At 44.6% G+C, this 25,025-nt stretch overlaps 1 protein-coding gene across 1 annotated transcript; it reads right to left on the bottom strand.

Annotated features, from left to right (window-relative positions):
- Positions 1-17,134: 17,134 nt before the first annotated feature.
- LOC119944063 (olfactory receptor 5G3-like) lies at positions 17,135-22,367 on the bottom strand. The gene is made up of 2 exons (XM_038765288.1): positions 22,358-22,367; positions 17,135-18,060 (listed from the first exon to the last, which is right to left on the bottom strand). The coding sequence occupies exons 1-2, from the start codon at positions 22,365-22,367 to the stop codon at positions 17,135-17,137; spliced, it is 936 nt and encodes a 311-aa protein (XP_038621216.1).
- Positions 22,368-25,025: the final 2,658 nt, after the last annotated feature.

The following is a 25,025-nucleotide window of genomic DNA, read 5'->3' as shown; positions in this document are numbered from 1 at the left end:
CCACTGTTGTTATTATTATTATTGTTATAGCTCGGTGCTTTCAAAACATTCAAGCAGAGATCCAGTTTGAAATCTGCCAAGGGAACTGCGGAGGAGGAAAAGAGAAACTACAATTACCAGGAAGCAAAGGAGCAGACTCATGACTGAGGGAGAGCAGGTATTGAATCCCCATTTTACAGGTGAAGAAACTGAGCTTAGAGAGGTGAAGTGATTTGCCCAAAGTCACACAGCAGACGAGTGTTGGAGCCGGAATTAGAACCCAGGTCTTTTGGCTCCCGGGCCTGTGCTTTACCCACTAAGCTTCGCTGCTTCCCTGAAAAGCACATCTCCTCCAGGAAGCCTTCCCTAAGCGCTCATTTCCTCTTCTCCCACTTCCTTCCTTGCACTTGGATTTGCTCCCTTTATTCCCAGCTCTCCCTCAGCCCCACAGCCCTTACGTACATATCCGTATTTTATTTACATTACTGTCCGTCTCCTCCTCTAGACTGTGAGCTCGTTGTGGACAGGGGACGTGTCTATCAACTTTGTTACATTGGTCTCTCGCAAACGCTCAGTCCAGTGCTCTGTACCCAGTAAACTCTCAATAAATACGATCGATTGAGTGAATAACTCAGGGAGACTCAGAGCAAGGCAGAGAAGCACCATGGCCTAGTAGATAATAATAATAATAATAATGACATTTATTAAGCACTTACTATGTGCAAAGCACTGTTCTAAGCACTTGGACATGGGATTTGAACCCATGACCTCTGACTCCAAAGCCCGTGCTCTTTCCACTGTGCCACACTGCTTCTCTAAATGGATAAGCGGGCCTGGGAGTGAGAAGGACCTGGGTTCTAATCCCAGCTCCCCCACTTTGCTGTGTGACTTTGGGCAAGTCAATTCACTTCTCTGGGCCTCACTTACCTCAACTGTAAAATGGGGATTAAGACCATGAGCCCCATGTGGGTCAAGGACTATACCTGATTAACCCCCCCGCCCACCCTTCTAGACTGTGAGCGTGTTGTTGAGTAGGGACCGTCTCTATATGTTGCCAACTTGTACTTCCCAAGCGCTTAGTACAGTGCTTTGTACACAGTAAGTGCTCCATAAATACGATTGAATGAATGAATGAATTTAGAACAGTGCTTGGCACATAGTAAGCACTTAGAAATACCTCTGTTATTATTATTGCTATTGTTATTCTTGCCCTGCTTTATCTTGGATATTGAAAGGCAGCAGTAATAATAATGATAATAATGATGGTATTTGTTAAGCGCTTACTATGTGCGAAGCACTGGGGGGATACAAGCTGATCAGTTTGTCCCACCGGGGCTCACAGTTTTCATCCCCATTTTACAGATGAGGGAACTGAGGCACAGAGAAGTGAAGTGACTTGCCCAAAGTCACACAGCTGACAAGCGGTGGAGTCAGGATTAGAACCCATGACCTCTGACTCCCAAATCCGTGCTCTTTCCACTGAGCCACACCCCTATCTCGGGAAGTGCTTGAGAGCATGACGTAGTGGATAGAGCGTGGAGCTGGGAGTCGGAAGGTCATGGGTTCTAGTCCTGGCTCCGCCACTTGTCTGCTGTGTGACCTTGGGCAACTCACTTCACTTCTCTGGAAGTACCTCATCTGTAAAACGGGGATTGAGACTGTGAGCCCCATGTTGTGCAGGGACTGTGTCCAACCCAATTAGTTTGAATTGACCTCAGCACTTAGTACAGTGTCTGTCACATAGTAAGTGCTTAATAAATACCATAACTATTATTATTATTATTGTTATTATGATTATTGTTGGGACCACTGGGGTGTGACCCCTTGGGGTCTCTGAGGGAAGAGCCTGCTCTGAGAAGGAGCATGGCTCAGTGGAAAAGAGCACGGGCTTTGGAATCAGAGGTCATGGGTTCAAATCCCAGCTCCGCCACTTGTCAGCTGTGTGACTTTGGGCTAGTCACTTTGCTTCTTGTGCCTCAGTTCCCTCATCTGTAAAATGGGGATGAAGACTGTGAGCCCCCCGTGGGACAACCTGATCACTTTGTATCCCCTTAGTGCCTAGAACAGTGCTTTGCACATAGTAAGCGCTTAATAAATGCCTCCAGGAGGCCTTCCCAGACTGAGCCCCTTCTTTCCTCTCCCCCTCGTCCCCCTCTCCATCCCCCCGTCTTACCTCCTTCCCTTCCCCACAGCACCTGTATATATGTATATATGGTTGTACATATTTATTACTCTATTTATTTATTTTACTTGTACATTTCTATCCTACTTATTTTATTTTGTTGGTATGTTTGGTTCTGTTCTCTGTCTCCCCCTTTTAGACTGTGAGCCCACTGTTGGGTGGGGACTGTCTCTATGTGATGCCAATTTGTACTTCCCAAGCGCTTAGTACAGTGCTCTGCACATAGTAAGCGCTCAATAAATACGATTGATTGATTGATAAATGCCATTTTTTTTTAAAAAGAGCAAAGCCTCCAGAAAGCAGCTCTTTCCTTCATGCAGCTGCTGCAGCTTTCCTGTCTTCATTCTCTGTCATCCCACCCTCCTCTTCTACTTCAGGTACATTCACCCCCTGCCCCTCACTCAATCAATCAATCTTGCTTTGTTCTTACTGTGTTCAGAGCACTGTACTAAGAGCTTGGGAGAGTACAATCTAATGAAGTTGGGAGATCTGATCCTTGCCCATCAAAAATTCAATCAGCCCTACAAGATCTAATTTTAATTCAGCTAGGCACAAAGGATTTGAGGCTAATCCTCCCGGTGAAAGTGCTAATTAGCCCCAGTCAGGTGGCCGGGAAAATGCTCAGGGCTGCTTCCTTCCTCCTGCTCCCAGATAATGCACTGTTCCCCATTAATTACTTTATCTTTGAGGATGCAGAGCAAGGCCCATTACCGGACCCTTACGTAAGCGCTTCTTTGGACTCTTATTTTAAAATGAAAAAAAAAAACAAACAACAAATCCTTCTAATGGACACGAGTTTTTTTCCCCCTTCTTTGACTTTAAGGTAAGTAAGAAAAAAGCCCCAATTTCCACGGAAACTCTTTAGTTGTAGAATTCTAGAGCTGCCGAGGACCTTTGACAGGTTATAATAATAATGATGGTACTTGTTTAGCACTTACTATGTGCAAAGCACTGTTCTAAGTGCTGGGGAGTTTACAAGGTGGTCAAGTTGTCCCACAGGGGGGCTCACAGTCTTAATCCCCATTTTACAGATGAGGTAACTGAGGCACAGAGAAGTGAAGTGACTTGCCCAAAGTCACACAGCTGACATCTAATCCATCCCCCTCGCTTCTGGCAGGGTTGCACCACAGTTTCCAGAGAGTTTGTCTCCTCAACAATGACAAAAAAAAAAACCCTAGAGACAAAGACTCTACAATCTTGATTCCTTGAGACCAATTCCATTGCCAGTAACAAAGAAGCAACAGCTAATCTTCTAGACTGTGAGCCCCCTTCTAGACTGTGAGCCCACTGTTGGGTAGGGACCGTCTTTATATGTTGCCAACTTGTACTTCCCAAGCGCTTAGTACAGTGCTCTGTGCACAGTTAGCACTCAATAAATACGATTGAATGAATGAATCTAAAATGAAACCTCTAATGGCCAGTTTTTTAACAAATTCCACTCACCAACTGGCAAATAATTAAAAAAAAATATTTTAGTAGGTGGCGTTCCCCTGGCCCCTCTGAGGGGTGGGGGTTTCTCTAATAAAAGACCCCTAGAATGGAATAGAGGAGTAGCTAGGGATTAGCACCATGCTCTGCACACAGTAGCACTTAATAAATACGATTGAATGAATGACTGAATTAGGGCTACTCTATGGAGTGGCTAGGGATTAAGGATTAGTGGTTAAATGGATAGAGCAGAGGCCTAGGAATCAGAAGGACCTGGATTCTAATCCCGGCTCCACCACATATCTGCTGTGTGACCTTGGGCGAGTCACTTCACTTTTCTTGGCCTCAGTTACCTCATCTGTATAATGGGGATCAAGTGTGTGAGCCCTGTGGGACAGGGACTGTGCCTATCCTGACTAATTTACATCAACTCCTAGTGCTTAGAACAGTGCTTGGCATAGAGCAAGTGTTTAATAGAGAAGCAGCATGGCTCAGTGGAAAGAGCCTGGGCTTTGGAGTCAGAGGTCATGGGTTCAAATCCCAGCTCTGCCGCTTGTCAGCTGTGTGACTTTGGGCAAGTCACTTAACTTCTCTGTGCCTCAGTTATCTCATCTGTAAAATGGGGATTAAGATTGTGAGCCCCACAGGGGACAACCTGATCACTTGGTATCCTCCCCAGTGCTTAGAACAGTGCTTTGCATATAGTAAGCGCTTAACAAATGCCAAAATTATTATTATTATTATTATTATAGCTGTAAGCCCGTTGTTGGGTAGGGACTGTCTCTATATGTTGCCGACTTGTACTTCCCAAGCTCTTAGTACAGTGCTCTGCACACAGTAAGAGCTCAGTAAATACAACTGAATAAATGAATGGAGCTGCCACCGCAGTGAAAGGAAGAGGGGTGAAATTAGAATATGGTACCCGATTTTAATTGCTACAGTCTCTTTGGCTGGAGCAGAGAAGGCTGCTCTGTTTGGTTTGGCATCCTCCGGTGGAAAGGATTCATTCATTCAATCGTATTTATTGAACGCTTACTGTGAAGCTGCCCACTGGAGCCTGGCCCACCCTCTGGAATGGATGGAAGCCCATGGATCAGTGCAACACTTCCTTCTCTCCTGCAGGCAGGGCTGAGCTGTCCAGGTGTGGAACGGGCGGCTTTAGGTGGAAAGAGGGGCTGTTCTCATGAGGCACTCTATTCATGGGATGGTGACTTGGTTAATTCAATCGTATTTATTGAGCGCTTACTGTGTGCAGAGCACTGTACTAAACACTTGGGAAATACAAATCAGCAACATGTAGAGACGGTCCCTACTCAACAACGGGCTCACAGTCTAGTTTGTCGTGTCCACCGAGGTGGTCGTGCTCTGCCACTTACCTCTTTTTCATCAGCGCTTAGAACAGCGCTAGACACACAGTAAGCACTTAACAGCTCACTGTTGGGTAGGGACCGTCTATATATGTTGCCAACTTGTACTTCCCAAGCGCTTAATACAGTGCTCTGCACACAGTAAGCGCTCAATAAATACGATTGATTGATTGATTAACAAATACCCACCATGTCCCCACAAGGCCAGGAGAGACAGGATGATCAGCCCCACTTTACAGATGAGGAAAGCGAGGCCCAGCGAGGTCACCCAGCAGGCCGGCTGGGGGCAGAGCCGGGACATCATCATCATCATCAACCGTATTTATTGAGCGCTTACTATGTGCAGAGCACTGTATTAAGTGCTTGGGAAGTACAAATTGGCAACATATAGAGACAGTCCCTACCCAACAGTGGGCTCACAGTCTAAAAGGGGGAGACAGAGAACAAAACCAAACATACTAACAAATTAAAATAAAATAAATAGAATAGATATGTACAAGTAAAATAAATAAATAAATAGAGTAATAAATATGTACAAACATATATACATATATACAGGTGCTGTGGGGAAGGGAAGGAAGTAAGATGGGGGGATGGAGAAGCGGACGAGGGGGAGAGGAAGGAAGGGGCTCAGTGTGGGAAGGCCTCCTGGAGGAGGTGAGCTCTCAGTAGGGCCTTGAAGGGAAGAAGAGAGCTAGCTTGGCGGATGGGCAGAGGGAGGGCATTCCAGGCCCAGGGGATGACGTGGGCTGGGGGTCGATGGCGGGACAGGCAAGAACGAGGTACGGTGAGGAGATTAGCGTCGGAGGAGCGGAGGGTCCGGAGTCTCTCCCCACTAGGCTCCACTCTCATCCCTGCCTTTGGGCTGCCGGGAGGGCTTCACGGTGGCAGCGGGTCGGAGGCTGTTTGGGCTGTTTTGGCCTGTTCCCCTCCGGCATTTTGGGGCCCGTCCGGCTCTGGGCTGGGGAGCACCGGAGAGCGCTCCTGGAACTGTGACACTTGAACGGGTCTCCGCAGATCAAGCGGGGAGGCCTAGAGGCTAGAACCCAGGCCTGAGATTCACAGGGACCTGGGTTCTAATCCCGGCTCTGCCAGTTGTCTGCTCTGTGACTGTGGGCAAGTCACTGGGCAGCTGCTGACTTGACAGCTGTTGGATTGATGGTCACTTATTCAATGATATTTATTGAGCGCTTACTATGTGCAGAGCATAGCACATACTAAGGTTTCAGGAGAGTACAACAATGAACTGACACATTCCCTGCCCAAAACAAACCTACAGTCTAGAGGACTGGTCATTTGTGGTTTAATTTTTGATTATTTGTTTTAGTGCCACTTGCAGGTCTTCTAATAATAAATGTGGTATTTGTTACATGCTTACTACATGCCAGACACTGTACTAAGCACTGGGGTATTCATTCATTCATTCAATCAATCGTATTTATTGAGTGCCTACTGTGTGCAGAGCACTGTACTAAGCGCTTGGGAAGTACAAGTTGGCAGCATCTAGAGACGGTCCCTACCCAACAGCGGGCTCACAATCTAGAAGGGGGAGACAGACAACAAAACAAAACATATTAACAAAATAAATAGAATAAATATGTACAAGTAAAATGAATAAATGGAGTAATAAATATGTACAAACAGGTTATTGAGTTGGACAGGATCCCTGTGCACATTGGGCTCACAGTCTTAATCCCCATTTTACTGATGAGGTAACTGAGGCACAGAGAAGGAAAGCGACTTGCCCAAGGTCACCCAGCAGAAAAGCAGCAGAGCCAATATTAGAACCCAGATCTTTCTGACTCCGAAGCCCATGCTCCATCCACTAGGCCACTCTGCTTCTAGTATGGACATTTCCTAAAGTCTAACTTAAATCCCTTTCGTTGTTATTCTTTCCCTATCCTCAGTGAAAATGAAATACATTCACAACCAAAGGCTAGGTGGAATTTCCAAAAAGAGAAATAATAATTGTGGTATTTGTTAAGTGTGTATTATGTACCAAGGGTTGTATTAAACCCTGGAATTGATACCAATATGAGCAGATAGGACACAATCTTTTTCCCACACAGGAAGAGGCGGGAGAACAGATATTTTATCTTCATTTTACAGATGAGGTAGCTGAGGCACAGAGAAGTTAAGTGACTTTTCCAGGATCATTCGGCAGGCAAGTGGAAGAGTAAGGATTAGAACCCAGATCTCCTGACTCCCAAGCCTGTTTTTTTCCTACTAGGCTATGGTACTCTCTAAAAGAAACTTGAGTAGGGGGAATGCTACAAAATTGTAAAGCTGGTCACACCAGAATGATGTAAATTTTAAAATAGAAAGATGCTGTCCAATCAAGTGAAAGTGGAAAGTGTTAGCCTGTTGGGACTAGGTCCTGAAAATATAAAACAAATAATAGCCCTACATATAAGCCAATCACTTTCCAACAAGCTTCAATCCCATTACAGCCGCATTTGTGTCGGGTGACGTATATATATGTATCTTAAAATTGTATATTACAATTTAGTTGTTTATACTATTGTCTGTCTCTCCCTCTAAATTGTAAACTCATTATGGGCAGGGACTGTGCCTGCTAATTCTGTTTTATTGTCCTCTCCCAAGCATCTAGGGAAGTACACTGTAAGCACTTTATAAATACCATGATGATGATGATGGTATTTGTTAAGCGCTTACTATGTGCAAACCACTGTTCTAAGTGCTGGCACTGTTCTAAGCGCTGATCATGGAATGATTAATGTAAATGCCCCATCCCTATTTTATAAACTGGGATACTGAGGAATATCGAGAGGTCAACTTGAGAGGGGAGAAGCAGCGTGGCTCAGTGGAAAGAGCCCAGGCTTGGGAGCCAGAGGTCAGGGGTTCTAATCCCGGCTCCACCACTTGTCAACTGTGTGACTTTGGGCAAATCACTTCACTTTTCTGGGCCTCAGTTACCTCCTCTGTAAAATGGGGATTAAGACTGTGAGCCCCGTGTGGGACAACCTGATCACCTTGTATCCCCCCTTCGCACATGGTAAGCGCTTAACAAATGCCATTATTATTATTATTATTAAGTACAGTGGATCATTCAGCCAATCAGTGACAGAACTTTAAGCAACATACAACTCTAGTTGTAACAACTCTAGTTAGTAGAGTAGGCTGATTATTTGATCACACAAAGTTTCTCCTTCTCAGGAGCAAATCCAAAGATCCAGAATGCCCTAAACCCTCCACTCCTAAAGCTCAGAAGTCGAAATTACATTTGTTCAAACTTGAAAATACCTGTTAAATATGGATTGTTAATTGCTTTTATGTCCCTGGAGGGAGATTTGAACCGCCAAGCTAATTAGAGAAGAAGGATAGTAAGTAGGAAGCAGCAGAGTTATTTTTGCTGAGTTATTCTTGTTTGGGCTTGGACGATGGCCATGACAGGACACCTGGTAGAGAGAGATTAGCACTTTCGGGGGGGCGGGGGTCAGTAACTTTGCTGAAAGGACAGCTGCCTACTGAACAAAGATTATAAATTAGCTGCGTTTTAGAAAAGAAGGAGATGGGCTGTGATAGGACATGGTGCCACTGAGTCAGAGAGGTAGAGGAGTCATCTTGTTGAACTCTCTGCCTCTGGGGAAGGAAGAGAAGGAGGGGTGATTGTTAAACTATGTTACAATGTAGTTTAATGACGAGTGTGCCAGAGGGAATTAGGTAGCTCAAACACGTAATATAGTAGGGTTAGTCTAACAGGTAATTATAGCCCAACTTTGACCTTAGTTCCTTTTCACTGGCCCTCAGCCAGGATCGACTTTTAGACTGTGAGCCCACTGTTGGGTAGGGACTGTCTCTATATGTTGCCAACTTGTACTTCCCAAGCGCTTAGTACAGTGCTCTGCACACAGTAAGCGCTCAATTAATACGATTGATTGATTGATTGATTGCCTTGCCTTTACCGTACTCTGTAAGCCCCATCTTCCATCATAAGTGCCTCCTCTTCTGAAAGCCTCCTATCAGTAGTATTTGTTGAGCACTTACTGTGCGCAGAGCACTGTAATACTAACAATAATTACGGTGTTTGTTAAGCGCTTACTATTTCCAGGTACCGTCCTAAGCGTGGATACAAGCAAAGCAGGCTGGACAAAGACCCGTGACCCACGTGGGACTCACGGTCTCAATCTCCATTTTACAGAAGAGGTAACTGAGGCACAGAGAATTTAGGCAACTTGCCCAAGATCACACAGCAGACACGACAGAGCTGGGATTAGAACCATGATCTTCTGATTCTCAGGCCATGCTCTCGCCACTGAACGAGGCTGCTTTTGCCTACTGAGCACTTGGGAGACGCAATCTCTGTCCACCAAGGCCTTTCAGTTTTGGGTTGTCTATCAGTGGTTGAGATTGGATCACACTGGATCTGGTGGGAGAGGCCAGGCGGCTATGGCTTGCCTCCGGCCTTCCTCCCGACAGGTTCAGGAAGGAGGAGTTTGTTGGAAGTAGCATGGCTCAGTGGAAAGAGCCCGGGCTTTGGAGTAGGGGGTCATGGGTTCAAATCCTGACTCTGCCACTTGTCAGCTGTGTGACTTTGGGCAAGCCACTTAACTTCTCTGTGCCTCAGTTACCTCATCTACAAAATGGGGATTAAGACTGTGAGCCCCATGTGGGACAACCTGATCACCTTGAAACCTCCCCAGCGCTTAGAACAGTGCTTTGCACATAGTAAGTGCTTAATAAATGCCATTATTATCAGCGCTTAGAACAGTGCTCAGTGCTTAGAACAGTGCTTCACACATAGTAAGCGCTTAACAAATACCATCATTATTAAGTAGATGTTGGCAAAGAAAAGAGGTGGGTCTCCACAGCTGCTTTATTCCCAATTTCCGCCAAGCAATCCAACTTGACTCCTATTTCAGGGCAGTTTTCTTGTTAGCATTTTTTGCTGCCTGACAAGTAACTCTGAATTCAGTCGTAATTAAGATGAATTTATACCGTGGAGTAGCGTGCTGTTCTATTCCCTGTTGTGTTTTTCTGGATAATAAATGTTATTAACTTCCAACCCATTTGATTGCCTTGAATATTTTAAGTTCAAGACGTTTATTTTGGCTTAACTGACGGCTGAACTGCTCTAAAACCACCAATTCCAAATACACTGTAATTTCATAAGAGGATAACTGCACGTTTCTACTATGTAAGCACCCTCCCTAGCAGTCTCTGGGGTGAGAGAGCGTTCGCTTCGGGTTTGCCTTCTCTTTTTCTCTTTTAAAACCTCCATCTAGCTGGTATTGGGGGGAAAGTCCGGAGGGTGAGAAACGTCTTTGTGGCACCCAAGGGTGACAGGTGGCACTTGACAGGGACATGTGGAAGGCAGTAAGGTTGTGCCTGAGCTGCTGAGGTGATGCCAACTGCTTATGATGTATCATGTAAAAAAGCCGACAGGACTTTTACAAACTCTACTACAGGAAATCTAGACAAAAATTCATCCTTCATTCATTTATTCATTCATTCATTCAATCGTATTTATTGAGCGCTTACTGTGTGCAGAGCACTTGGGAAGTACAAGTAGGCAACATATAGAGATGGTCCCTACCCAACAACGGGCTCACAGTCTAGAAGGGGGAGAAAGACAACAAAACAAAACACGTGGACAGGTGTCAAGTCGTCAGAACAAGTAGAAATAAAGCTAGATGCACATCATTAACAAAATAAATGGAATAGTAAATATGTACAAGTAAAATAAATAGAGTAATAAATCTGTGCAAACATATACAGGTGCTGTGGGGAGGGGAAGGAGGTAGGGTGGGAGGGATGGGGAGGAGGAGAGGAAGAAGGGGGCTCAGTCTAGAGAAGGCCTCTTGGAGGAGGTGAGCTCTCAGGAGGGCTTTGAAGGGAGGAAGAGAGCTAGCTTGGCGATGTATGCAGGGAGGGCATTCCAGGCCAGGGGGATGATGTGGGCCCGGGAGTCGACGGCGGGACAGGCAAGAATGAGGTACAGTGAGGGGGTTAGTGGAAGAAGAGTGGAGGGTTAGGGCTGTTTTGTAGAAGGAGAGAAGGGAGGTGAGGTAGGAGGGGGTGAGGTGATGGAGAGCCTTGAAGCCGAGAGTGAGGAGTTGTTGTTTGATATGTAGGTTGACTGGCAGCCACTGGAGATTTTTGAGGAGGGGAGTAACATGTCCATAGTGTTTCTGCACAAAGATGATCTGGGCAGCAGCAGGCTATCAATTCAACAGCAGTACCCTAAAAGCAACTAATGTAAAAACAATTTCTGGCTCTCTTTCTTGGCTCACCTGATTGGTTTTGTTTCCTGTCCAAGTCATCAGGTCATCAGTGGTATTTATTGAACTTCAACATGTGCAGAACACTGTACTAAGACCTCCAAATTGTTTTTTAAGAGGGGCTGGCCTAATAATCATGGTGTTTATTCATTCATTCATATCTATTGAGCACTTACTGTGTGCAGAGCACTGTACTAAGCACTTGGGAGAGTACAATACAATGATAAATCTGTAAAACGAGGATGATGACTGTGAGCCCCACGTGGGACAACCTGATCACCTTGTATCCCCCCAGTGCTTAGAACAGTGCTTTGCACATAGTAAGCGCTTAACAAATGCCATTATTATTACTATTATTATTATTATTATAATAAAAAGACACATTCCCTTCCCACAATGAGATTACAGGCTGGAGGGGGAGACAGACATTAATATCAATCAATTACAGATATGTTCTTAAGTGCTGTGGGGCCGGGAGAAGGGGAAGAGCAAAGGGAGCAAATCAGAGTGCTGCAGAAGGGAGTGAGGGATGAGGAAACAGGGGGCTTAATCAGGGAAGACCTCCTGGAGGAGATGTGCCTTCAGAAAGTACAGCAGGTGCTTACTCTGTGCTAAGTGCTGGGGAAGACAAGATAGATCAGGCCCAGTCCCACATGGGACTCACAGCCATAGTGTGGGATAATGGATAGCGCACTGGCTTCTGAGTCAGAAGGACATGACTTTGCCACTCATCTGGTATGTGACCTTGGGTAAGTCCCTTAATTTCTTTATGCCTCAGTTACCTCCTCTGTAAAATGGGGATTAAGACTGTGAGCCCTATGAGGGACAGGGACTGTGACCAACACAATTACCTCCCCTCTAGATGGAAAGCTCACTGTGGGCAGAGAATGTGTTAATTGTTGTACTGTGCTCTTCCAAGCACTTAGTGCAGTGCTCTGCCCTCAGTAAGCACTCAATAAATACGACTGACCGACTGACTGACTAGAACGGGTTTTTTATTGCTATTGTACAGATGAGGAAACCCAAGCACAGAGATACTAAATATTGGGCCAATGTCATTCCACAAGCAGCAAGGTGGGATTAGAATTCGGGTCTCCCAGTCCTGTGTTCTTTCCATTAGAACGGGATTTTTACCCCTATTGTACAGACGAGGAAAACCAAGCACAGAGACGCTAAATATTTGGCCAATGTCATTCCACAAGCAGCGGAGGTGGGATTAGAATTCGGGTCTCCCAGTCCTGTGTTCTTTCCATTAGAATGGGTTTTTTACCCCATTGTACAGACGAGGAAACCCAAGCATAGAGACACTAAATATTTGGCCAATGTCATTCCACAAGCAGCGGAGGTGGGATTAGAATTCGGGTCTCCCAGTCCTGTGTTCTTTCCATTAGAATGGGTTTTTTACCCCATTGTACAGACGAGGAAACCCAAGCATAGAGACACTAAATATTTGGCCAATGTCATTCCACAAGCAGCGGAGGTGGGATTATAATTCGGGTCTTCCAGTCCTGTGTTCTTTCCATTAGGACACACTGTCGCTGGGGTCTAGCCACTTCTAATAATAATTTCTCCCTGTTACCTTGACAATCTTGGGCTGCCACTGGGCATGGAACATTTTGGTGCCGTACGTGTTCTGTAATGGCTAGTCCTGTGACCAAGTATTTTTCTGGCAATTCCTTATGACTGGAATGGTCTCCTCTCTTTCCTCTCTTACGTGTGGGCCAAAATGAAAGCATCTTTTCCCAGGAGTTCCCCTCTCCACTCAGCCCTCAACAAGGCTTTCTCTAACTGTATATGACAAAAGGATCACCTCCAAACTGAGTCACCGGCAAGAAAAACTCAAGCAACAAGTGGACCTGAGAGCAGTCATTCAATAATAATAATAATGATGACGGTATTTGTTAAGTGCTTACTATGTGCAAAGCACTGTTCTAAGCGCTGGGGAGGTTAAAAGGTGATCAGGTTGTCCCACGGGGGAGCTCACAGTTTTAATCCCCATTTGACAGATGAGGTACCTGAGGCACAGAGAAGTATATATGTATATCCTGTATATATGTATATATATTTGTACATATTTATTACTCTATTTATTTATTTATTTTACTTGTACATATCTATTCTATTTATTTTATTTTGTTAGTATGTTTGGTTTTGTTCTCTGTCTCCCCCTTTTAGACTGTGAGCCCACTGTTGGGTAGGGACTGTCTCTATGTGTTGCCAACTTGTACTTCCCAAGCGCTTAGTACAGTGCTCTGCACACAGTAAGCGCTCAATAAATATGATTGATTGATTGATTAAGTGACTTGCCCAAAGTCACACAGCTGAGAGTTGTCGGAGCCGGGATAGCATTTGAGCGCCTACTTTACTAAGCACGGTCAGAGAGTAGTACAGAAGTGAAACACATGGTCCCTGTTCTTGAGGAACTCAGTCTGACAGGGAATCATTCATTTATTCATTCAGTCATAGACTGTGAGCCCGCTGTTGGGTAGAGACTGTCTCTATATGTTGCCAACTTGTACTTCCCAAGCACTTAGTACAGTGCTCTGCACACAGTAAGTGCTCAATAAATACGATTGAATTTTAGACTGTGAGCCCACTGTTGGGTAGGGACTGTCTCTCTATGTTGCCAACTTGTACTTCCCAAGCGCTTAGTACAGTGCTCTGCACACAGTAAGCGCTCAATAAAAATGATTGATTGATTGATTGATTATTAAGTGCTTATTGAGTGCAGAGCACTGTACCAAGCTCTTGGGAAAGTACAATATGCCAATAAAGAGTGACAATCCCTGCCCACAACAAGCTCACAGTCTACAGGAGGGGAGCCAGTCACTGATACAAATAAACAGACATCAATACAAATAAATAAATTTACAGATATATGCATAAGTGCTATGGGGCTGGGGGGGGGAGAAGAGCAAAGGGAACAATGCAGGAGGGTGTGGAATAATAATGATGGTGTTTATTAAGTGCTTACTATGTGCAAAGCACCACTGTAAGCGCTGGGGAGGTTACAAGGTGATCAGATTGTCCCATGGAGGGCTCATAGTCTTCATCCCCATTTTACAGATGAGGTAACTGAGGCCCAGAGAAGTGAAGTGACTTGCCCAAAGTCACATGGCTGGCAGTTGGCGGAGCTGGGATTTGAACTCGTGACCTCTGACTCCAAAGCCCGGGCTCTTTCCACTGAGCCACACTGCTTCTAAGATTGCTAGCCTATGAGGTTCTTGAGGGAAAGGATCATTTCTATTGTATTGCTCTCTTCCACGTATATTAAGCGCTCAATAAATACCACTGATTGGAAGTCATGTTGGTTGCCCGGTGGACTGAGAAGCAGCATGGTCTAGTGAATAGAGCACGGGCCTGGAAGACAGACGGACCTGGGTTCTAATCCTGTTTCTGCCACTTGTTTGCTGTGTGACCTTGAACAAGTCACTTCACTTCTCTGTGGCTCAGTTGCCTCATCTGTAAAATGGGGATTAAGACAGTGAGCCCCACATGGAACAACCTGATCACCTTGTATCTACCCCACTGCTTAGAACAGTGCTTAATAAATGCCTTTAAAAAAAAAAAAACCTCACAGGAAGAGATGCTGTCATTTTTATCAACAAATAAGAGAGGGAAAAGAGGAGAACCTTCCAAAACTGCTCCCGGCTCTACCACTTGTCTGCTGTATGACCTTGGGCAAGTCACTTCACTTCTCTGTGCCTCAGTTGCCTCATCTGTAAAATGGGGATTAAGACTGTGAGCCCCACATGAGACAACCTGATTACTTTGTATCTACCCCAGAGCTTAGAACAGTGCCTGGCACATAGTAGAAGTAGGAGAAGTAATGTGGTTTAGTGGAAAGAGCCCAGGCTTGGGAGTCAGAGGTCGTGGGTTCTAATCCTGGCTCCGCCACTTATCAGCTGTGTGATTTTGGGCAAGTCACTTCACTTCCCTGTGCCTCAGTTACCTCATATGTAAAATGGGGATTAAGACTGTGAGCCCCACGTGGACACCTTCTCTCTACCCCAGCGTTTAGTACAGTGCTTGGCACAGAGTAAATGCTTAACAAATACTATCATTATTATTATTAGTAGTAAGCGCTTAACAAATGCCATAATTATTATTAGTAGTAGTAATTAGGACAGCGCTTGACATAGTAAGTTTTTAACAAATACTATTATTATTATTAATATACAACAACCCCACCTAATACCCCTGTCTCTTGGGCCTTCAGTCCTAGGCATGGGGAATGTGACTGAGGTATACAAAGTCATGAAAGGTGTGTCAAGATGAGTCCCTTCTAGACTGTGAGCCTGTTGTTGGGTAGGGACCGTCTCTATATGTTGCCGACTTGTACTTCCCAAGCGCTTAGTCCAGTGCTCTGCACACAGTAAGCGCTCAATAAATGCGATTGAATGAATGAATGAATGAGTGAAAAACTATTGTTTACCAAATCCCATCAGAGCTAGAAGACACATCTTGACAATAAATTGTAGATACAAAGCAAAAAACAATTCTTCAATCAATGGTATTTGAGTGCTTCCTATGTGCTTCCCAAGCACTGTTCTAAGTGCTTGGGAGAGTACAATACAAAATAGTTGGTAGACAAAGAGCAAATAACAAGAAAATATTCTTCAATCAATATTTGAGTGCTTACGATGCGTGGAGCCCTGTTCTAAGTGCTTGGGAGAGTCCATTGTTGGGTAGGGACCATCTCTATATGCTGCCAACTTATACTTCCCAAGTGCTTAGTACAATGCTCTGCACACAGTAAGTGCTCAATAAATACGATTGAATGAATGAATGAATCATCATAATCATAATGGCATTTGTTAAGCACTTACTATGTGTGAAGCACTATTCTAAGCACTGGGGGGATACGAGGTGATCAGGTTGTCCCTCGTGGGGCTCACAGTCTTAATCCCCATTTTACAGATGAGGGAACTGAGGCCCAGAGAAGTGAAGTTACTTGCCCAAAGTCACACAGCTGACAAGTGGCAGAGACCGGATTAGAGCCCCCGACCTCTGGCTCCCAAGCCTGGGCTCTTTCCACTGAGCCACGCTTCTCCAGAACAGAGTTGGTAGACATGTTCCCTGCAGACAAAAATAGTGGTGTAAGCATGTGAGCAGAAAATAGGGGTTCAGGAAGTTTATGGTCCATGGATTCACGGATGATGGATCCAGGGTGGGTTGTTGAAGGGAAAAGTTAGGGATGCTGGAGGTCACGTCTCTAAGCATGAGCATGGATTGCAGGAGTGGAAATATCAGTCTCAGATGTCCTTTGATCTCTCTGCTGGAGGCAAAATTCTGGACTGGAAAGGTCATTGTGCTGAGACATTTCTTATATATTTGTGTTTCTGTGATTCACTTTCCTCCCTATCCTTTGATTCCCTTTCCTCCCTAATAGTAATAACGGTGATGATAATGGCAACTTTGATAATTGTTAAGCACTTACAATGTGCCATACACCAAACTAAGCACTGGGACTAAGCGAACTAAGCACTAAGCAGGCCAGACACATGTGGAGTCCTTGTTCCACATGGGACTCACTGTCTAAGAGGGATGGAGAACAGGTATTGAATCCCCATTTTACAGATGAAGAAACAGAGCACAGTGAAGTTAAGTGACTTTGACAAGATCAAACATCAGGCAAGTAGTGGAGTTGAGAATAGAACCCAGGTTCCTTGATTCCCACGCCTGTACTCTTTACAGTAGGGCACGATGCTGCTCTCATTCCCCATGCCAGACTCTCCTTTTCCACACGGATAAGGTCCCTTCAGGGCTCTGGATTTCTCCAAAGGGATAGTGTGATGAAGGATGATTTTAGTGAACTCAATCATATAGGTGAGAACACCTCAGTAATGACAATGGAAACGGTCAGGACCGTACAGGGCAGTTTGAAAACGATACTCCGCATCAAGCCATCTTCTGGAAAGCGCCCTAAAACATATTTAGTATCTTGTAGTAAGCTTTTTCCTTGCTATCATCCTTCTCAGAGAGATGTTCACTTCCTTGTTCCTCAGGCTGTAGATCAAGGGGTTCAGCATTGGGATCACCAGGGAGTAAAACACGGAAACTACTTTGTCAGTGCTCTCTTGGGAACGGGGTTGGACATACGTGATGAAGAGGGTCCCGTAGAAAATGATGACGGACGTCAGATGGGAGGCGCAGGTGGAAAAGACTTTATGTCTGCCCTCCACAGATGGGATTCTCAGGATGGCAGAGATGATGCAGGTGTAGGAAATGAGGATCACCCCCCCACTCAGGACTCCAATCAGAAATGTCATGAGCAGCGTGAGGATCTCGTTCACCCAAATGTTGGAACAGGACAGGGAGAGAAGTGGGGCGATATCGCAGAAGAAATGATTAATCTTCCTGGAGCCGCAGAAAGTGAGGCCGAAGGTAGCGGTCGTGTGGATCGTGGCGTTCACCAACCCAATTACATATGGAGCAGTTGCCAGCTGGATACAGGTCTTTGGGGACATAATCATAGTATAAACCAAGGGGCTACAGATTGCCACGTAACGGTCACATGCCATGGCAGCCAACAGGAAGCATTCGGTAGCCACCAGTATGCCGAAGAACCACATTTGGGCTGCGCAGCCCAGGAAAGAGATGGCTTTCTTCTCAGTGAAGAGGATTTCTAGCAACTTTGGGGCAACCACTGATGAGTAGCAGGTGTCAACAAAAGACAAGTGGCTGAGGAAAAAGTACATAGGGGTTTGAAGACGGGAGTCCATCCTGATTAATGTAATTATTCCGAGATTTCCCACTAGGGTCAGCCCATAGATCATTAGAAATAGGATGGAGAGTGGGATTTGGAGTTCTGCACTATCCGTCAATCCCACGAGACTGAACCCTGAGACTGTGTCATTTTCTCCATCTGTTTCTGCCAAAGAAGCATAGAAAAAAAAAAAAAAACGTGGACCATTCTTAGTACTAGACCTCCATTATCATCACTAATGACATCATCACTATCATTATCATCATTATCATTATCATCATTATCATCACTAGAGAAGCAGCGTAGTTCAGTGGAAAGAGCACGGGCTTTGGAGTCAGAGGTCATGGGTTCAAATCCCAGCTCTGCCAATTGTCAGCTGTGTGACTTTGGGCAAGTCACTTCACTTCTCTGGGCCTCAGTTCCCTCATCTGTAAAATGGGGATTAGTGTGAGCCCCCCATGGGACAACCTGATCACCTTGTAACCTCCCTGGTGTTTATAAGAGTGCTTGGCACATAGTAAGTGCTTAATAAATGCCATTATTATTATTATTATTATTATCACTCTTCGAGTGCCTCTGTGGAAACAGCATTGACCTCGATGCCTGGAACATGTAATAGTAGTAAAGAAATCCTCCCTGCCTGTGACTTTCAATCTATCTCCAGTTAGAGTGAAAGATTGGGACAAACAGCATGGCCTAGTGGAAATACCAAAGTCCCTGGAGTCAGACGATCTGAGTTCTAATCCTGGTTCCACCACTTACCTACTGTGTGATCTTGGGCAAGTCACTTAATTCCTCTGGACTTCAGTTTCCTCATCAGTAAAATGGACATTCAATACTTGCTATCCCTCCCACTGTGAGGCCCACGTGGGATAGGGACTGTGGTCCGATCTGATCATCTCGCATCTTGTCTTGTCTTATGCCATTGAGTCTGTTTTGTTTTGTTGTCTGTCTCCTTCTTCTAGACTGTGAGCCCGTTGTTGGGTAGGGACTGCCTCTATATGTTGACGACTGGTACTTCCCAAGCGCTTAGTACAGTGCTCTGCACACATTAAGTGCTCAATAAATGCGATTGAATGAATGAATGAATGAGTCATCACTGACCCACTGTGACGCCATGGACACATTTCTCCCGGAACATCCCACCTCCACCTGCAATTGTTCTGGTAGTGTATCCATAGAGTTTTCTTGGTAAAAATACTGAAGTGGTTTACCATTACCTCTTTCCTTGCAGTGAACTTGAGTCTTCGCCCTTAATTCTCTCCCAGGCTGCTGCTGCCTAGCACAGGTGAGTTTTGACTCGTGGCAGATTGCTTTCTACTCGCTAGCCACTTCCCAAGCTAGGAATGGAAATGCCTCTGCTTGATTCTCCCTCCCATAGTTGAGACTAGTAGAGCTAGGAATGGAAATGCCTCTGCTTGATTCTCCCTCCCATAGTCACAACTAGTAGAGAACTGGACACTCTCCAGGTGTGACCCTAAGAGGGGAATCCCGCATCTACTCTGATGCTTAGTACAGTGTTTGGCACGTAAGTAAAGTGCTTAACAAAAGCCTCAGTTATTATTACTAGTTTTCTTGGGCCAGGCTTGCTCTCCCTTCTGCCTCGCCTACGCAATTGGCTCTGTACCCTTTAAGCGTTTGATATACAGCCCACCATCAGCCCTATAGCACTGAGAACATAGCACTGTGTTCATACCTGCAGATATTTTAATGTCTTTCATTCAATAGTATTTATTGAGTGCTCACTTTGTGCAGAGCACTGTTCTAAGCCTTAAATAATAATGATAGTATTTGTTAAGCACTTACAATGTGCCAAGCACTGCTCTAAGCACTGGGAGAGAGTACAAGATTATCAGGTGGTCCCAGGTGGGGCTCAGAGAAGTTCATTGACTTAATAAGAATAATAATGATGGCATTTGTTAAGCACTTACTATGTGCCAAGCACTGTTCTAAGCAGTGGGGAGGTTACAAGGTAATCAGTTTGTCCCATGTGGGGCTCACAGTCTTCATCCCCATTTTACAGGTGAGGTAAATGAGGCACAGAGAAGTGAAGTGACTTGCCCAAAGTCACAGAGCTGACAAGTGGCAGAGCTGGGTTTAGAACCCACGACCTCTGACTCTCAAGCCCATGCTCATTCCACTATGCCACGCTACTTCTCTTCTCCTTCTCTAGACTGTAAGCTTCTTGTGGGCAGGGAATGTGTCTACCCACTCTGCTCTATTGTATTTTCTCAAGGCTTAGTTCAGTGCTCTGCATGCAATAAGTGCTCAAATACCATTTAATTGATCGACTGTAGCAATCTACTTTAAGATTGTGAGCACCATGAGGGAAAAGGACAGTGTCCAATCCCATTTGTTGGTATCCACCCCAGCACTGAGAATAGTGTCCGGTACATAACAAGTGCTTAAGAAATTACACAATCATAATTATATTATTAATGATAATAATAATAATGATAACTATGGTTTTTGTTGAGTGCTTACCATGTGCCAAGCACTGTTCTAAATATTAGAGTAGATACAAGGTAATCAGGTTGTCCCATGTCGGGCTCACAGTCTTAATCCCCATTTTACAGATGTGGTAATTGAGGCACAGAGAAGTTAAGCAGCTTGCCCAAGGTCACACAGCAGACCAGTGGCGGAGCTGGGATTAGAACCCACATCTTCCGACTCCCAAGCCCGTGCTCTTTCCACTAAGTCACTCTCATTATTATTGTTGCTTTCAAATGGTACTTCTAGTGTCCTTAGGGACTTTATAAGAGGTGAAATCACTAGGACTGGGGATCAGAAGTCAGGCTCTCTTAGTGGGACACATTTCATTAGTGCCGAAATCTCAACCCTGGTGGAACTGAAGAGCTTCAGAGATCCAAATTTTGCCTTGGGCGTCACACTTTTGACAACGACTGAATTAACTGGTGACTTCAATTCTGCTCACCTAGGACTGATTTCCATACTCCAATCCTCTGAAGATACTAAAGTAGAATTTCCTCCCAGATATCTTAGGTCATGTTTTTGTGACATTTTTCCTCCTTTCACTCGTTGAATGATCTTCAAAGGTTTCACATAGAAGCAGCGCGGCTGAGTGGTCTAGTGGAGTCAGGAGGGAGTCAGAAGGACCTGTGTTCAGAGTCAGGCACGTAGCGCTTAACAAATACCATAATTGTTATTGTTATTGTTGCTGCCTCCTCCGCTTTTCTGCTACGTGACCCGAGACAAGTCACTTCACTTCTCTGTGCCTCAGTTACCACATCTGTAAAGAGGAGATTAAGGTCGTGAGCCCCATAAGGGACAGAGACTGTGTCCAACCTGATTTCTAGACTGTGAGCCCACTGTTCGGTAGGGACCGCCTCTATATGTTGCCAACTTGTACTTCCCAAGCGCTTAGTACAGTGCTCTGCACACAGTAAGTGCTCAATGAATACAATTGAATGAACAACTGAATGAATTACTTTATGTCTTCCCTAGTGCTTAGAACAGTGCTTGGCACACAGTAAGCGCTAAACAAACAGCATTATTATTATTGTTATTATAATTATAGTTAGAATTCCCTGGGAGAGGGGTTCTATAAACATAGTTTACTGTGCCAAATTACTGAATTATCTTTGGGGAAAAATCGGCTGGGGAGGCATCTTCGTTTAGGCTCTCAGCCTCACCTCCAGCTTAGGGCTGTAGCGTATCAATTCATTGATGGATAATTTCATTCTCTCTGCTATCTTCATTCTGTTTTCAGTTCCTTGGTCAGTTACTGGTTCAGTCAACCCTCCTCCATCTTATTCCTCCCTGTCCTCTGGCCGTTTGGAAATTTCTTCTAAGAAGAATCACAACTGAGGAAAATGTATCCACGTTAGAAACTTGATTAGGTGTCAGAGAACAAATAAATCCAAATAAATCTCCACCATCATGGTTCCTGGAGCCATTTCAGGCTCCATTCAGATATTTCAGCCATTTAGAGAAGCGGCGTGGCTCAGTGGAAAGAGCACGGACTTTGGAGTCAGAGGTCATGGGTTCAAGTCTCGGCTCTGCCACTTGTCAACTGTGTAACTTTGGGCAAGTCACTTCACTTCTCTGGGCCTCAGTTACCTCACCTGTAAAATGGGGATGAAGACTGTGAGCCCCACGTGGGACAACCTGATTACCATGTATCCCCCCAGCGCTTAGAAAAGTACTTTGCACATAGTAAGTGCTTAATAAATGCCATTATTATTATTATTATTTCATCCCTTCTCCTCTGCACCATCTTAAGCATGTCCTTTTCTCCAAATGTGGTATCCCAAACTTGATCTGATATTTGAGTTTCTAAGGTAGAGTGTAGCATTTATTTTCATCCACAAATCCTCCAATTTCATTTTATTTCCAGCTGCTCTGCATTCTTTGCCCTCGTATTCTGTTTAGGTCTGTCCTGCTCTTTCAATTGGATTTGTGGAATTCAATTTTTCCTTCCTCATTGCACTGTCTTGCATTCTTCCATACTGATGTCAGCTCATTTAACTCTGACCGTTCTTCCAAGTTGTCTAGAGTGCAGGGATAGAATTGCAAAGAGTCTCAAGTCCTGGCCACCGACATCCATTTAAAGCCATGAAAAAGTAGACTTTTTATTCATTTTTCTCCTTCAAGTCAACAACACCTGGTATTGGGCCCAGATGAGAACTTCAGTGAATTCCAGAGGATAGTTTCCTTCCAAGTTGGCATTGCGTCTTTGACTTAACACTTGAGATTATTTTCCCAATCAATTCCAGGGCTTTTCCAATTGTTCCACTCAGAGTCCATTTTAGTGTATGGCTACATGGTATGCTCTTCCCTGTGGCCTGTGATCGGCTTGATCCGTGACCTTTTCTGCAATGAGGATTCAGTCAATCTATGACAATTATTGAGGGCTTACTGTGTGCAGAGCACCATGCTAAGCACTAAGTACAATACAATAGACATGATCTCTTCCCTCGAGAAGCTTCCAGTCTCATAGTGGATAACCTGTACCAAGTACTTAGGGAACATACATTAAAAGGGCAAGTTCCTGCCCTAAAACGATATTACCTGAGATGGGTGGCTCTGAAATGTGGCTGAATCCATGAGAGGGAGTTTCAGCTGCTTGATGGCATCTGCTGCTACTGGGCATCTCTCAGTAAACAAGGTCCTTACTGACTAGTTACTTGTAACCAGTAACAGAGATAGGCTGCTGAGAGAAGGAGAAGGGAGGTCACCCAAGGGAGCAGTGAAATCTTGGAACGGTGCTTTGTACATAGCGCTCAATAAATGCCATTAAAAAAATAAATCTTGGGGTCCGTCTAATGAAGAAGAGCTCAGTAGCAATGCAGAGAAATACACAGTGTGCATCTATGTATTTCACAGGCTTTTTGACCAATTACTTCTCAGGCCACTACCCTGTTTGTGATAGCCAGTTTGCCCATCTTCTATATCTACCACAGACTGGAAATCCCTTTCTGGATCAGTAAGCTGGGATTCTACCATCAGAGCTGGAGTGAGGCAACTTTTCATCCTCCGAGGTTTCTTTTTTTAATTTTGGTTGAACCTCTAGAATCTTTCTAGGCATTTGAAGAAACAGGCTTTTAGCAGATCTTTTAAAGGCAGGTGGGAGGGAGCAGAATTCCTGGTAGTCCTAGGCACTGTATTTGTTGAAGGAATGGGGGGCTCTTAGAGGGTTTCTTGTTATTTAGACCCCAGTGCCCCTCTCCCTTTCTCTCTCTCATTTTCTCTCTCCCTCTTTGTCTCTCTCTCCCTCTGAGATCTTTGATGCTTGCCAATGTGAGTAGCTTCCTATAGATGCCTCCTGAGCTAATATTCTTTAGGAGGAAGCTCACCTCGAGGCTGTTTTCTATTCTATTTCACTCACCAGATCAGAGCCACTGGCTCCACTCCAGCTAGTTAGGTTACAAAAAGCTGCCGTATGCAGGCGGAAATTTCTATCTTAAGGGGATGGCCTACATTCTAGGAATAGGGTTGACTAAAAGATCAATTTTAATTTCTCTGGAATACTTGTTTGTCTCTGGGCTCAGGACTGTAGTGTTTGATCAGTCAGAGGGCTGGAAGTGATCTCCAGAACTCCAAGCCCTGTTTCCAGGCAGGTAAATGGTGTAATCAACCAGGATCAGTGAAGCAGCATGGCTCAGTGGAAAGAGCATGGGCTTTGGAGTCAGAGGTCATGGGTTCAAATCCCAGCTCCGCCAATTGTCAGCTGTATGACTTTGGGCAAGTCACTTCACTTCTCTGGGCCTCAGTTACCTCATCTGTAAAATGGGGACAAAGACTGTGAGCCCCCCGTGGGACAACCTGATCACCTTGTAACCTCCCCAGCGCTTAGAACAGTGCTTTGCACATAATAAGCGCTTAATGAATGCCATCATTATTATTATTTTTATCTCCAGAACTCCAACCCCTGTTTCCAGGCAGGTAAATGGTGTAATCAACCAGGATCAGTGAAGCAGTGTGGCTCAGTGGAAAGAGCACTTTGGAGTCAGAGTCAAATCCCAGCTCCACCAATTGTCAGCTGTGTGACTTTGGGCAAGTCACTTAACTTCTCTGTAAAATGGGGATTAAGACTGTGAGCCCCACATGGGACAACTGATCACCTTGTATCCCCCCCAGTGCTTAGAACAGTGCTTTGCACATAGTAAGTGCTTAATAAATGCCATTATTATTATTATTATTATTAAAGATCTATTGAAAATGGAAATGGCCCATGGAACCCTTTTCCAGGGGTCTAGCATGCTGTTGCCAACTTATACTTCCCAAGTGCTTATAGTACAGTGCTCTACAAACAGTAAGCGCTCAATAAATATGACTGAATGAATGAATGATAGGAAAGCAGAGGGATCTGGTGGAAAGTACATGGGACCAGATATCAGAAGGTATTTCTTCTACTCCACCTCTATCACTAGTCTACTGTATGACTTTGGACAAGCCACTTAATTTCTCCGGGCTTTAGTTTCCTCATCTGTAAAATAGGATACGATAATAACAATAATAAAATTTGCTTGTATCCACCACAGTGCTTAGTATAGTGCCTGGCACATAGTAAGCTCATAACAAATACCATAATAAAATTATTACATTAAAAATTAAAATTATTAAAAATTAAAAAAGTGTTATTATGGTATTTATTA

The sequence above is a fragment of the Tachyglossus aculeatus genome, chromosome 22, assembly GCF_015852505.1.
Source record: "Tachyglossus aculeatus isolate mTacAcu1 chromosome 22, mTacAcu1.pri, whole genome shotgun sequence".
NCBI classification, from domain to species: domain Eukaryota; kingdom Metazoa; phylum Chordata; class Mammalia; order Monotremata; family Tachyglossidae; genus Tachyglossus; species Tachyglossus aculeatus.
Note: the sequence above shows the minus strand (reverse complement) of the source record. Positions and strands in the feature narration are given on the sequence as shown.